The 14115-nt window shown below is 39.7% G+C and overlaps 2 protein-coding genes across 8 annotated transcripts in view; both read left to right on the plus strand.

The window, feature by feature from the left end:
- The first annotated feature begins 1194 nt into the window (after positions 1 to 1194).
- LOC144054075 (guanylyl cyclase inhibitory protein) lies at positions 1195 to 3797 on the plus strand. Of its 2 annotated transcripts, XM_077569149.1 has the most exons (6): positions 1195 to 1294; positions 1864 to 1996; positions 2082 to 2231; positions 2309 to 2414; positions 2631 to 2762; positions 3346 to 3797. In XM_077569149.1, the coding sequence occupies exons 1-6, from the start codon at positions 1224 to 1226 to the stop codon at positions 3408 to 3410; spliced, it is 657 nt and encodes a 218-aa protein (XP_077425275.1). In that variant the 5' UTR covers positions 1195 to 1223; the 3' UTR covers positions 3411 to 3797. The 2 variants fall into 2 exon arrangements, with proteins under 2 accessions (XP_077425275.1, XP_077425276.1); XM_077569150.1 differs by having other exon boundaries at positions 2631 to 3797.
- Positions 3798 to 5461: 1664 nt separating this feature from the next.
- The window catches only part of ppfibp1b (PPFIA binding protein 1b), a 28419-nt gene continuing 19765 nt past the window's right edge, over positions 5462 to 14115 (plus strand). For 4 of the 6 annotated variants that reach the window (XM_077569436.1, XM_077569437.1, XM_077569438.1 and 1 more), the window contains exons 1-2: positions 5463 to 5630; positions 13425 to 13512. In XM_077569436.1, the coding sequence (XP_077425562.1) occupies positions 13449 to 13512 (64 nt within the window). In that variant the 5' untranslated portion in view covers positions 5463 to 5630; positions 13425 to 13448. Of the gene's footprint in view, positions 5631 to 10593; positions 10908 to 13424; positions 13513 to 14115 lie in introns of those variants that run through there. The other 2 variants (XM_077569434.1, XM_077569435.1) reach the window with 2 other exon arrangements.

Raw genomic sequence — 14115 nt, forward strand, 5'->3', positions numbered from 1 at the left:
GTGACAAACGTCTTGATCATTCACGACATCCTTGAAAATGTTCAAAATTGCCAAAGATCCGCCATGTCAAGTCATTTCAATTGTTTGATCCATGGATGCCATTGAAAAGAGATGCAATGCTCCCATCTGCTGGCCATAGCTAGTGTCTCTCCCAATTTGAGCTCATTCACGAAAGCAGAGCTGCTCATTGAGGGACAAAAAACACGTAGATGATGTCAAGGAATGATGGCGGTACTTTAGGACAGAAGGGAAAAAAAAGTTTGAAGGGGGGGCTATTTTGTTTGTTTTACAGTATGTTCTATGCAACCCAACTAGTGTAAACACGGTTTTCTGATTAATATTGTGTTTATGGAATATGTGCGTCAAGCAGCACAATCCACCCGTTTTATCCATCTCATGGGGCGGCCATTTTGTGAAACTGACATCTCAGTAGCTCAGATAACAACCAATTACAGCTCAGCTTCAGAAAAGAGGTGAGCCATGATTGGTCGTTTACTGAACTCTGATGTGGATTTTGCTGTGCAAGTCATATTTCACATACGCAATATTAATCAGAATCCCGTATTTAGACTAGTGGGGGCCCATACAACATATTATTGTAAAGAATATTATTGGGTTGACTTGCCCTTTGATCAACAATTAATCAATTATCAAATGAATTGATAATTAGTATTCTGGCCTATATGGAAGAGTGGCAAGCAGGGCTGGACAGGCACAATGATTGGTTCAATTTGCTGTCAATATTGTAAATGGATTAATGGACAGCTCTCAATACTGTGGGCCGGTAAAATGGAGAAAAAAATAATGCCAGATGGTCAGTTCAGCCATTGGAGGTGGCGAAGCCATCCATGAGCTGTTCTGGTTGTGGTTTTCCAAAAGCCAAGATGGGGACATGGCAAGGTGTGAGAATGTGCTTTTTGAGACCAAACTTTACACTAATTTGTGTTCTCTGGTAGAGGACTGAACTTATGTACGCAGAATCATCCTACTGACAGCTGAAGGAGTACGATGTATATGATTTTGTGAACATCTTTACTGCAATGTCTCATTTTGGACCCCCCTTTTCCCGCCCCGTTCTGCTATTTGCAAAAGGCTGTCTCTACTCCATTGAGGTGATCAGCTTTTAGTACTTTTCAGACACCCTGTATAAAGGCAGCGTTGTAAGCTGGGATTTGTTTGTTGTGTAAAAGTGAAGGCTCATCTCGGACTGATTGCTCCACAGAATGGGCCAGGCTACAAGCATGTATCACTGGAAGGGAGAGTCTTATATAACGGAACTCTACGAATGGTCCAGGTAATGTCTGTTTGTGCTTTTGAATGTGTATACAACATGTCTATGAACTTAAAACCATAAAACTAATGAATGTTAGGAACAAATTAATGTGCTTTCCTCTGCAGGGTCACCAAAAGCACCACCTTTCTGCCTTGCTTTGTTTTTCTCTTTATAGAATAGCTCCAAAAATGTTTTGCCTACCAGAATGAAATCTATGTAACACTACAAAGCAGCCTACTTTACTGAGGGAATTCAAGTATTTACAGGATGTAAATGTAACACCCTTTATGTGATGCTGCTGAGGAAAAAGTGGTTCAAAATCTTATCTCGGGGGTTTAATCAAGCTTTTCCAGCACATGTAATCTCCACACACTGACCTTGGACATATGTTTCGCAAATCAGTATCTTGTAGCTGAAAAATACGGTAACATGAAAGTGGTTCTAAAACATTACAGATATTCTTTATATTTTTTTAATGTTTTTAGATTTTGATATAAAAAATAATGTCTGTTATATGTTAATTAATCACCTATTCAAACTATTCTGCTCGAAAAATAGAACCGCATCTTTCTTGTCTGGTCCCATGGCAGAATGTTTATTAATAAATGCCCAAGTGGACTCATTACGCTTCATGAGTTTCAAAGGCATTTCTGCAATGTAACAGTGGGCAAGGAATCAGCTGAGTATGCAGAACAGATATTCCGCACGTTGGATAAAAACGAGGTAAGAAAAGTACACAGCACTTTTGTGCAGTGAATACAAAGCTGTCATTAAAAAAAAAAAAATTTAAAAGCCCGTATTGTTGCAGGATGGGTTGGTAGATTTCAGGGAGTATGTGATGGCTATCAGCATGCTGGTTGAAGGCTCAGCAGTAGAGAGGCTACGCTGGTCCTTCAAGCTCTTTGACAAAGATGGCGACGGTGCCATCATAAGAGAGGAGATGCTCGCTATTATGCAGGTGTGTGTGTGTTTTCTGTTCATGAATATGTCATTTGACCTAATATCACCTGCTTTATGTTCTCCACGTGTCCCCAGGCTGTTTATAAGATGAATGAAGCGGCAGGTTTAACTGAACCAAACCCCCTAACAGCTGTGGAATGCACTGACAAGATATTTTTGAGATTAGACAAAGACAACAATGGTGAGAAGTTGAGAACATTATCTCCCCCATGTATCTCCATACAGTGGATAAGTCTACACACTCCTCCCTGTTCAAGTGCCACATAAATCATTTCACAACCTTTTGCACAATTTTTGGCTTATTTCAACTGAATTAAAAAAAAAAAAAGTGACATCCTTTCAAGAGAGATAAAACACTTTTTGGTTTCATCTTTGCCCGCCCTTGTTATGTCCGCAGCCGTCATCAGTGTGGAGGAGTTCATCGAGGGAGCGTTGGATGATGACTGGATCAGAAAGATGCTGGAATGTGATCCCTGCACCATCAGGGTGGAGAAGCCCCTGAAGAGGGACTCGGCAAAGGGAGTCCATGGTTGATCTAAACTTCTATTGTCTATTCAAGAACTTTGGATTGAAAATGCTAAACATACGTTAGTCCTGAGTTACTTTAAAGTAGACACACCCCTGTGTTACATTTCTGCGTTGGTAGTGCATAGATAGTGTTGTTCCGATACCACTTTTTGGCTTCCGATACCCGGCTGTGCCATATAGACCAATACCGTACCGATACCACGCCGTTTAAAAAAACATATATATATTTTTTTATTCTAAAGAACTGCATACTCACTAATTATTGCTATCTTATCAGGCACTGTTTTGAAAACCTTTGTGAAAAGGGAAATGCATGCACCGAACGCTTGTGATCACACATCAGTGAGTGTGTGCTGCCTTCAAATTTCTATACTAGTAGCGGTAAATGGCATTGGACCGTTATTTGTTAGTCCTCACCGATACCGATGCCAGCGCTTTAGTGCAGTATCAGGGCACATCCCAATACTGGTATCGTAATCGGCAAAAACTAGTAATGCATTTCATATGCATTAATATTGTTGATTATGTTTGACACACTCTCGCCTGCCATGAGCTACTGATTGATGGTAAATGTTTTCTATTAGGGACTACCAGAGAGGAAAAGCAACATATACATCGGGTACGCATTACGCACACAGTGCCATTTTAGGTATTAATTTTTATTGATTACCCACATACACACACACACACACTCCCATCCTCACGGTGCTATCTTTGTGGGGCTATCTCATTGACATAATGCATTTCCTAGTCCCTTCCCCTAACCCCAACCATCAAAATTGATTGCCTACCCCCATTCCTTACCCCTAAACTCAACCATAACCCAAGTCAAACCGAAACTCTAAAACCAAGTTTTGACCCTCGGAAAGAGGTCTAAACGCACCCACACGCACGCACGCAACTCTAACACCTACACACACAGAAGTTTGTTTTACTATCTTTGTGGGGCCATCTCATTGACATAATGCCTCCCCTAGCCGCTTCCCCAAACCCCAACCCTAAAAAATGATTGGCTGCCTCTATTCCTTACCCTAACTTCAACCATAACCAAATTCAAACCTAAACTCTAAAACCAAGTCTTGATTCTCAAAAAGAGTTTTGGACTCAAGGGGACCACCAAAGTGTTCCCACAAGGACATGTGGTCCCCACAATGATAGTAAAAATCCAGAAAATTGTCCCCATGATGTGATTTAAACACACGCACACACACACACACACATTTTTTCCTGACATTTTTAATGCTTTGTTGGTAAGCTGTTTTTACTCATTATAACACTATGCGCAGGTAATACATTCATTTTAAAATATATATATATATTTAAATAAAGTGGGATATAACTTCTAAGACCCGTATCTCACTGAGAGGCAAATGTATGCGAGTGCAGGCAAAGGTAGCGAATGCGTGCTCCTGTCACGGTTCGTTCAGGGTTCCCAAACATTCGCCACACATTCGCCTATAGTTTTAAAGCAGGGTTCACACCTAAGACTAAAGATCAGGATCATTATCAGACATGCTGATTAGCTGATTATATGAATCAGGTGTGCTAGTGGGCGGAAACGTCTGAAACCTGCAGGACTCCAGACCTCGAGGACCGGAATTGGTGAACCCTGTATTAAATGTTTGGTTGGTTGGTTGGTTTGTTGCAAGGAAATTTTGAGAACCATTAAAACTGTTTAGAGAATGTTTAAGCCTATATCACACTGAGGGGCGAACTTTTGCGAGCGTGGACGAAGGTAGTGAATGACACCCCCCCCCCCCCCCCCCCATGTTCTATTAGAACAGTGCTTCTCAATTATTTTCTGTTGTGCACTTTGATAACTGACGGCCAAGTTCAGATGTGAGCATTGTACATTTTGGGCCCATGAAGTCTGCATCCCAGGCAAGGACAGCTACATTTACCGCAACTGTCTAGCTATTAAACATAAAATTCTGCCTTAGATGCAATTTGCTTACCTAGTGATTTTGCACCTTAAAAACACACTGTTCAAATGTGTGTATGTTTTGTTTTCAATCGTTCAATAGACAGTTCACCTGTTCAAATGCATTTTAGTCAGTATTGAGCACTGTTCACAGTAAACACTAAACACTATTCAAAAATGATTGCTCCACAGATCTCCAAATGTTAAAGTGCTTTTTAATTTTAACCTGTCTCAGGCTACAAAACACATACACGATACACATCATTTTATACTGTGTTATTCTTTATTCTATTCATTTTATGTTCCAAATGTTTATGTTATTGTATTTATTTCCATTGTATGTATTTAATTAACACTAATTAATACATTAATAAAGATTCACAGACCAATACATCTGTGAGCCTCAGGTAGGTGCTAGAAACTACCGTTTATCACAACAACATTCAATTAACAAATTCAAAACATTGCTTGAGTAGTTACGGATTCAACTTCTGCTTGTTAGTACCGTACAACCAATGGTGGCATCAAACACAACAAAATATAAGATGCGAAATACAAAATGCCTCATAAAAAAATGTACCGTTGATGGTTGAGCTGGACGATTTAAGTTGTATGGATGTTTATTCCTTGTTTTTCTTGAAAAAGTTGGAAAAGTCAGGTTTGATCAAACAAGTGGTCGGTCTCTTATTTGGCAATGCGGTCTTTCCTACTTTGGCTGCCGTACGTGAACGTAGCAGGACACCAGGCGGCAGCAGGGTGGGATTCTCCGTCTGTGACGTCACCGCGTTTCCAACCTTCTTGTGACGGGAACATCATGGCGTAGCGATGTGGACCCACGGCTACACTGGTGGACACGGAGAAGTTTCCCAACAAGCCACTCGACACTTTGGGGATTTAGTGGAGTTTTTTGGCCAACGTTATCGGTGAAGTACTTTGCCCTGTGTCTGGGTGAGTGACTTAGCAGCCTCGGCAGTGATTTAACATATCCAACTCAACTTTAGTGTTTAAAAAAGCTGCGCATTTCGTTAGTGGAAACAATTCGTTGTCGTGGCTCGCATAGCGGAGTTGCTTGTCCACGTTTCCACATTGTTGCACCACTGGAATGTCTGTTTTTCACAACTATACACGAAGCTGAGATTGTAATAACGGTGCCGTGGCTGACGTCTCAACCCAACAGAAAGAGTTGATTGATAGTGATACCAATTTACATTTCATGAAGGCGTGGATAAATTGATTGATGCTAACATTTTCCCAATTTGTGTCATACGGTAACTGTCCGTGTATAACCTTACACATTCTAAGTGAAAGTAATTTCGTATATAACGGAGATCGCAAACGACAACGTCTGAGTATTTCTTTGTAGTGTGGTTTTAAATACTGCCACTTCGGTCTCGTTTTTGCCAGCCACCTTCTTTAGCACGTATAAAGTCACTTGCATGAGAAGACGGGCAGTTTGCTGAGATTTCCTTAGTGTTTACCTATCCCACATACAAAGAGAGATTGTGCACTAGATGGATTTTGTAAAGCAGTAACATTTGATCAGCTGCTCTTCCGGTTATTACCCTGCAGCCGACCTTTTAAAACCTATCACTTTTCAAATGCGTCCCTGGACAATACAATCGTCTGAGAATTGAGCTGCTCCAATAACAATGTCAACAAACCACAGTGATTCGAATTCTATCTTGTTTAACTATACAGCACATCTGGAGTGGTGGTGATGACCATGTGGAAACATTTATTCAGAGCTTTAAACTCTATAAATTTGTTATATGCTGCTTATCCTCACTATAATATTACATAATGCTCACAAAAAGTTTATAATAGTGAAATTTCAGGATGAACCTAATATGCACTCTATCCTTTACACCTGAACTTAATTTGCACATTAAAACTATTTAATGTTTGTGTACTTTTTGTTCGAATTGTTTCTATCAAGGAGCTTGACAGCAAAATTCACAACAGCATATTTTTTTTAAAATCCATAAATGGGCCGACGCATTTCTTGTTTCATTTCCAACATTTATTCAAAATTCAAGCCGTCCTCTTCATCATGCGGTTCACATTTTGACACCTTCCAAGTGATCAACAGAGCCCACTGGGCTCAGTGTCACCAACGGGTCACAGCAGATATTCAAGGAGGCTTGAAGAGTCACAGGAAAGGTATAGAAGTGGACTTATGTGAAATGTATTGGTCGATTCATAGATCAAACGGCTATTGTGAATTTTGGCCATTCCGCTCCTTGTTAGAGAGCAGAAAGTAGTGCAAAATGTACTGAAACACTTAATAGTTGGACACGTAGGTCAAAAGGTTAGAAAAGGTCAAATAAAAATAACTTGTAAAGATTAAAGTGCATTATAGGTTCATCGTGAATTTGCACCCGAAAGCATAATATCCCAAACTTTTTTGGGGGGAGTAGTGTGGAGCAGGGGTGCCCAAGTCCGGTTCTCGAGAGCCTCTATCCAGCCTGTTTTCCATGTTTCTTTTCACAAACACACCTGATTCATGATCACGACCGTTATCAGGCTTCTACAAAGCTTGCCGGTGAGCTAATCATTGGATTCAGCTGCGTTGGAGGATGGAGACATGGTTTAAAACAGGCTGGATAGGGGGCTCTCGAGGACCGGAATTGGGCACCCCTGGTGTAGCGTGTATACTTACTATATACAGCATAGCATCACTGATGGTGTCGTGATCCTTACTGATGTGTGGTTTCAGTTCCTACAGATTGACATGTGAATTTGAGCATGAATTTGTTGAATTGAAGTTGTCCATCCCTCTGCGTACCGCGATTGACTGGGTACTTTTACTTGAAATCTTCAAAGCGAAACATATTTGTTGACGGGGTTGGGGTGTTGCTGACAACAAATAACAAGGTAGGAAAGCATTTCAGAGACGGCGCGCACGACAAATGACTAGCGCCAAGACATTGCGTCCCACATTAGCCGTTCGTCGACGAGAAATGATTGCACGCGGCGGCCGCGACTTCTTATCACTGGCTTTGGGCCTGCTTAGCCTGACAGGGGAGCAAGAAGGTGGCCCGTTTTTTAATAAAATGCTGTCGGGACTAAATTAAAAACAAACATCGCTCACATAGCCTCACCGATGGCATCTTATCTTACAATGGATGGGTAAAGTCTGCCCACCTCCCCCTTCTCTGTAGTAGCCCACTGAGTTCATGAATGCAACACACTACAGTTTTTGATTATTGTATGTTAAAACAACAACAACAAAAAATACACTATATTCTCAAATGGCTATCAGAATAACCAAATGGCTCTTAAGAGTATTTTAGGGTGTCGATCCCTACTCTACCTAATGTGTGTTTAGATTCCACATTTTCAATATTCCACATTTGAAATCATTCAAATACAGTACATTGAATTTCAGATGCCCCAAAAGTTGCATTCATTATGAAGTTCAAACGCATTATGGGAAAATATGCCTTGAAGTAAACAAAGTATTTTAGGCATTTGAACCATCATCCCACATGATGTCATCATACAGCTCATGTCAGCCAGTAACTAGGGATTCATGCTTTTACTTAGTTTTTTGTGTTGTTTTGTGATTTTGACTATTATGGTGGGAAGTGGAAGAAGACTGGTTGCTGGATGATACCTGGAAGTGGACTCGAAGAAAAAAAAATACTCTGGCAGTGCCCAACTATCTTGTGTGTACCTTGTGTTAACAAGCATTTGAACGTCATGATATTTGAAGATGTTTGCCAGTGGCCATGTAGATTAGGGCTGGGAATCTTTGACTGTCTCACGATTCGATTCCGATTTTTGGGTCTGTGATTCGATTCAGAACGATTTTAGATTTAAAATGACTTGATTGACAATGATTTCTGCTTCAATTTATAGCTATGCAAAGAATTGTCATGATCTACTCCAGTCTAACTGGCTAATGCTAATTAGCACGCTACTCGTGGCACTTTTACCACTCAAAAGAACGACTATTTATACAAAACACTTCAGGAATGTATACAGGGAAGCATCTTAACATTAGTGATCGACATATGCTCTTCTTACACTGCAAAAAAAACACAACTTTTATTGGAATAACTTGATCATGACTTTTTGCTTCTATGTGGCTACAACTTAAGAGTGTATCAGAACATCTGAAACCACACTGCCACTAAGTGGCCAAATCGTGTACAACATGAACGGTGCTCCCAATAAAGGCACATACAACAAGGACAGTATAAAATAATTCAAACAAAATCGATTTTGGGACATTTAAAATCGATTCTAAATCGTACTAAATGAGAACCGCGATTCTTATGAATCGATTTTTTTTGGCACACCCCTAATGGTTAGGGTTATCGGTTGGTTACTACTTTGGTTCTGGTCCTTTGGCCTTGGCTTTATATGACTCGCAATATTGAAAAGTTCATTGTGATCAATGGGCTTTGTAGCTTTTTTGTGAGCGTTTCAGTCCATCTAATTGGGATGTTTGACGGGCTTTGAGTGAAGATGTTTATGTTAGCTTCTCCGGCTAGCTGCCTTGTGCCTATAAATAGTGACGTCACACTGTAGAGGTCCAGTGCTTTTTAAGGGTTCGAAGTGTGTATAGTGTTTGTTAACTTCTGCTTGAAAATTAGGATGTTAATTGAATATTTTCTTTTTCGGTAAACGTTTTATGGTGGTGACAGCTTGTGGAACAATGAAACATGATGTCAAGTAACTACAGAAATAAGTCAAATGGAGTACAGTTGGTTCAAATGTAAGGAATGCACTCTACTCTCCAAAGTCAACAACCGGTCGTTAAGATATTTGGCAAACGTATAGACGGGAGACATTTCAGAAGATTTTAATCACATGATATTCAGAATCACCGCAGGAGCCATTTCCTATCCTTTGCTAGTAGATCTCCACAAGATGGATGCTGTGCCTGGTTCTTTTAAAAAAAAGAAGTTTTTATTCACCGCTATACTTAATCTCGCTCCCATGACATTCGTTGGTTTGCAGTGTAAAATTAGTGATGATGCAATCTGCCTGTTTGCTTAGGTTGGAAATAGCTGCAAGGTTATTCCCAGAGCAGGCGACTGCCACAAGTAAGGCTGCAAGTGCACAGCTTGCATTTGACTCCCGTTTACAAGACAATATTGTCGTCTTGTGAAGAAATGGCATAAAATTGTTTTATTTACCGTTTATGAACACAAGCTATTGCTTACAGTACTATTGTCACGTTTTATACAAAATGTAGGTACTACGTTGACCTTTCATTGTGTTACAATATAGTGTGTCCATGAAGAGCAAATGAGGGCACCTCTTGCTTTGAAGTCAAGGTGGCCGGGGTCAAACTAACAGCTTTGAGATTAGTGGACTAACTGTACCTACTGAGAAGCTCACTTTAAATAGCCTACCATGGCCTTTAAGTATGTCACAAGTTATGGTCAAAAACCTGTCGCGTTCTTATTGAAAGACATTTTTCCCAAGCGTCATCATTATGTGAGGGAACTTAATTACCGGTAGTTCTTTGGTCACAATTTCAAAAACAGCATAGAAAGTACATGATTTATGACTAGAAATTTCCCATCCGTCCAAACTTTTTTTTTTCAGTGTCTCATCACCAGCTGTGAAAGCTAAATTGCATGGCTTCTATTAGCCTCCCAGACAAGAGGCTGCTGTTGTGGTTCGACTGGGTCGCGCACAGGGATTGAGGAATAGAAGATTGTTGTCTTTCGGATAGCACGAATACTTGAGCTGACTTGAGTGTCTTTTCTCACTGCCTGGAGGGACCTGAGCTGATGGATTTGAACAGCCATTGTTGTGGTCTGCTCTCTCACTCTTTATTCCCCGCCTGTCCCTCTATAAATGATGCGTATTTTTTCACTTTAGGGCACAACTCAGGGTTTGTCTAGAAACACTCTAGATCAGTGTTTTTTTTTTTTTTTTTTCACATATCGTGTAGTGCACCACTGCATTTTCCCCCCTTCTTTTCGTCAGTCAAAACACCGTGCTAGCAGCAACAATAACTGTCTTTGTGCTAGCTATGGCTGCTCTAAGAGCTACTCAGAGGGACAGACAGTATGACTTTATGTTGGAGAATGATGCTTGCATGTTTGGACTTTGAGAGATGTCGCTTTTGACATGTTGTACAGATGCGATATTTACATATGGACCCAGTTGGTTGGACGACCAGAATCGGTTTTGTGAAGACACCATCGCAGCCTGGCAATCTGTTGTAGCTTTTGGTCTGGATGGAGCTGACATCCTGACGAGGTATTTCAGGATCTAAAGACAGATCGGTCTTCCCTGTAATTAAGCTTTCTTTGAGCCGAGGTCCCTGCACTGCACATGATGGCGACTACAGTCATGGTCTTAACGCTAGTTTAGTGGCGACAAATGCAACGTGTCTGGTCTTGTATTGGGAGCATTTTTGCTTCGAAGCCATGTGTAAATATGCAACCCTCTCTCTTGGCTTGTGATGTCGTCATAAAACACTTTTAGATTGAGTTTGTACCCGTGTTATGTTAAAATGTTGTTCTCCTCTAATGATTCAACTAACGGTTATTTCAATAATTGATTAACTTGTTGATTATTTTGTCAATTAATTAATTTAAAAAAACATTGTTTTAAATTTCCATCCCTTTATTAAAAAAACATTATTTCAATCTGGCAGGGCAGAAAATGCACAAATATAAATTAATTCCGTTATGGGTTCGGTACGTAAGATCCATCAGATTGGCAAAAATGTTGATTATTGTTTTCCAAAGTAAAGGCAGATGTTTGCAAATGGTTGAAAACAGGGTTGTCCCAATTCGATCAATATGATCGGAAATTGGGGCCAAATGGTGAAAAAATATATTTTATTATTATTTTTTTAAATGTACCTCATTTCTATAGCGCAGAATAACATATTTTAGTTCTTTACTTGGTAAACATTGCTCTTTTACATTACAACCAAAAACGTATCCTCTTGGCATACTTTAATTCAAATACTGTAATATAATTGACACAATTTGGATGTGGTCTTCTTTTTTTTCTTCATGGCATTGCATTGCATAGGTAATGGATTGGGACTCTGTATCGTCAGATACTCATAGTTAAGTGACTCGAACTCGGGTGCAAAAAAAAATTTGATCGGGACATCGTTGTTTGCAAATATCTCATTGTAAAAAAAAAATACTTTCATGGAGGGCTACAAAAATCAGAGAATATTTACTGCTGAGAAGCTGAAATTCTGAGGATTTGGACAATTTTAAGTTTGACCAGGTCTCTAAATGATTCCTCGATAATCAGAAATAATCGATTAGTGGTCGATTAATAGTTGCACAGTACTGCTATTCTCCTCATTTTCATGATATGTCTACCTGACTAATAGACTTGTTATATCTATACACTACACATGGACAAACTAGTTGCTACTCCAATGTTGATGAAAGAAAACTCTACACTGGTCACTTAAACACTGACAAAAGGTGATAATAAATAAATAAAATACTGAAAATTAAAAAATAAAATTAGACATTGTTTTTGATTTTTGGTTTGGTTCAACAGAATCAGTTGAAAAACCAAACTATTGGATGAAAATGCTTTTTCACAGCACTGCATGCACATTTGTTTGGCACAACAGAATAAAACAGATGGATTCTGTGGAACGTTAAATGTAGTTGCTGATAAAAGTCCTATGACACATGGAAAATTGTATCATTAACAATACACCATCACTTTATCGTACCGACGGCGCCGTTTTGCGGGCTCGTCTCTTCTCTCGGCTCTCTCAAGTTTTCGTACGTTTCAGTGGATGCTTAGTTTACGGTACATGAAGTGGAAAATGTGCCCACAGGAATGCTGAAATAACGTGGGTGGTTTCCATCAAGTTAGAAAATGTGTCCAGTGTTGGCCACTCCCAGGATGTGAGGCAGGGCAGGCGTTTAAAGAAAGAGGGTTTGTGCGTGTCAGACACCTTTTTAGAGGTTCAAAAATTAAGTCTCCATGAACTAAACCAGTAGATAATCCAGCAAAGATTACATATACTGAAGTTTAAGGTTAAATGTGTGCGCATGCACGCAATGAGCGCCTGTGCATGTGTACTTGTCATCGCATGATCATAAAGCCTTTTTGATTAACCAGAGAAAAAGGATCCACTATCCTGTTTTTGGCCTTCGTTCAAGACTGGAACCCCAAAATGCATCCTTGCGTCACTTACAAAGTATTCACTGTCATGTGGGTGGAAAGTCATTAGGCCAAAATTCTAGACGAATGGTCTCGTTGAAATTCTCAAGGGCTCCATTCACCAGATTTTTTTTTTTCTTCCGTTAAATTTTATGCCCAATTATTTTATCATCACGTTCTTTTTTTCATAGTCAAATTTATTCAGGACACATCACAATGACAGACTACTGTAAATAGGAACATTATAAAGGGTTGCTTACCATTCATATTAAATGGTTTTAATTGTTTTGCATAGGAAGTGCACCTGGTAAAAGTTTGTATTTGTGTTGACTGTAATGTGTACATATTTGGTGCTGTTTAAGTTGAAACCAATGAACATTGCCTGGTAGCAAGTGTCCAGTGACCTGGTAGTGGACCTGAACTTCATCAAAACAAACCAGCTTCTCGTATGCTTGACAGGGTAAACACACTCGCCATGAACGGATCATTGAATCATATGTCGTGTTTTTTTTTTTGGGTGGGGGGGGGGGGGGCGTTTGGTAGCAAGAGACCCAATTCAAGCAATTGTTCAAATATCAAATGTACATGCATTCCTTATTGTTTTATTGTCTTTTTTTCCAGTTTTTTTTTCTGTAGCGTGTGAAGATGATGGCGGATGCCAGCGACATGTTGGCAGCTGCTCTTGAGCAGATGGATGGCATTATAGCAGGTTTGTGTCGGCGCATAATCACTTTAATAGTCAGAATGTGTGAATACAAGCCTCTGCTTGAGGTCCACTTTGTTTCCAGAGAAATGACTAAGAAAGCGCAAATGATAAGCTAAGCCCAATTTTTGAAGTTGCTGGCACGCTCTCATTTTGTCCGCATTTACACTATGTGGCTTACAGTAAGTAGCCATGTTCACAATTGATCTTTTTCAGCGACTCCTCATTGAAGCCACTGATGTCATTGCTTGTTTGACTTTGTGATGTCATAAGAGAAGCCAACAATTGGCGGCTATAATTAATGGTGCTTTGAAGAGCAGATCATGAAAAAAAAAAAAAAAGGTCAATTATGGTTTGTATCATTATGCTTACAAATTACAACCCCATAAAAACAGAATAGCGTGCTTATTGCAGGTACATGAGTAACTGAATTTTACTCATCATAAAGAGCATAAGGTGTTGTTATAATTTTTTTTTTTTTTGTGGTTTTTGATCATCCCTTACCTCTACTTGAGTAATATTAGCATAGTGAGGAGCTGATGTGCTGAGAGCTCAAGACTTTTTAATTCACACGTTAATTAACTCATTCACTGCCATTGATGTCAAAAA

The sequence above is a fragment of the Vanacampus margaritifer genome, chromosome 6 (genome assembly GCF_051991255.1).
Source record: "Vanacampus margaritifer isolate UIUO_Vmar chromosome 6, RoL_Vmar_1.0, whole genome shotgun sequence".
NCBI classification, from domain to species: Eukaryota; Metazoa; Chordata; class Actinopteri; order Syngnathiformes; family Syngnathidae; genus Vanacampus; species Vanacampus margaritifer.

Bases quoted from the DNA above. Each gene is read 5' to 3' on its own strand.
- LOC144054075 (XM_077569149.1), top strand. From the start codon at position 1,224: ATGGGCCAGGCTACAAGCATGTATCACTGGAAGGGAGAGTCTTATATA. The intron at 2,232-2,308 runs GTGTGTGTGTGT...ACGTGTCCCCAG, and splicing joins AGATGCTCGCTATTATGCAG to GCTGTTTATAAGATGAATGA. The intron at 2,415-2,630 runs GTGAGAAGTTGA...TTATGTCCGCAG, and splicing joins ATTAGACAAAGACAACAATG to CCGTCATCAGTGTGGAGGAG.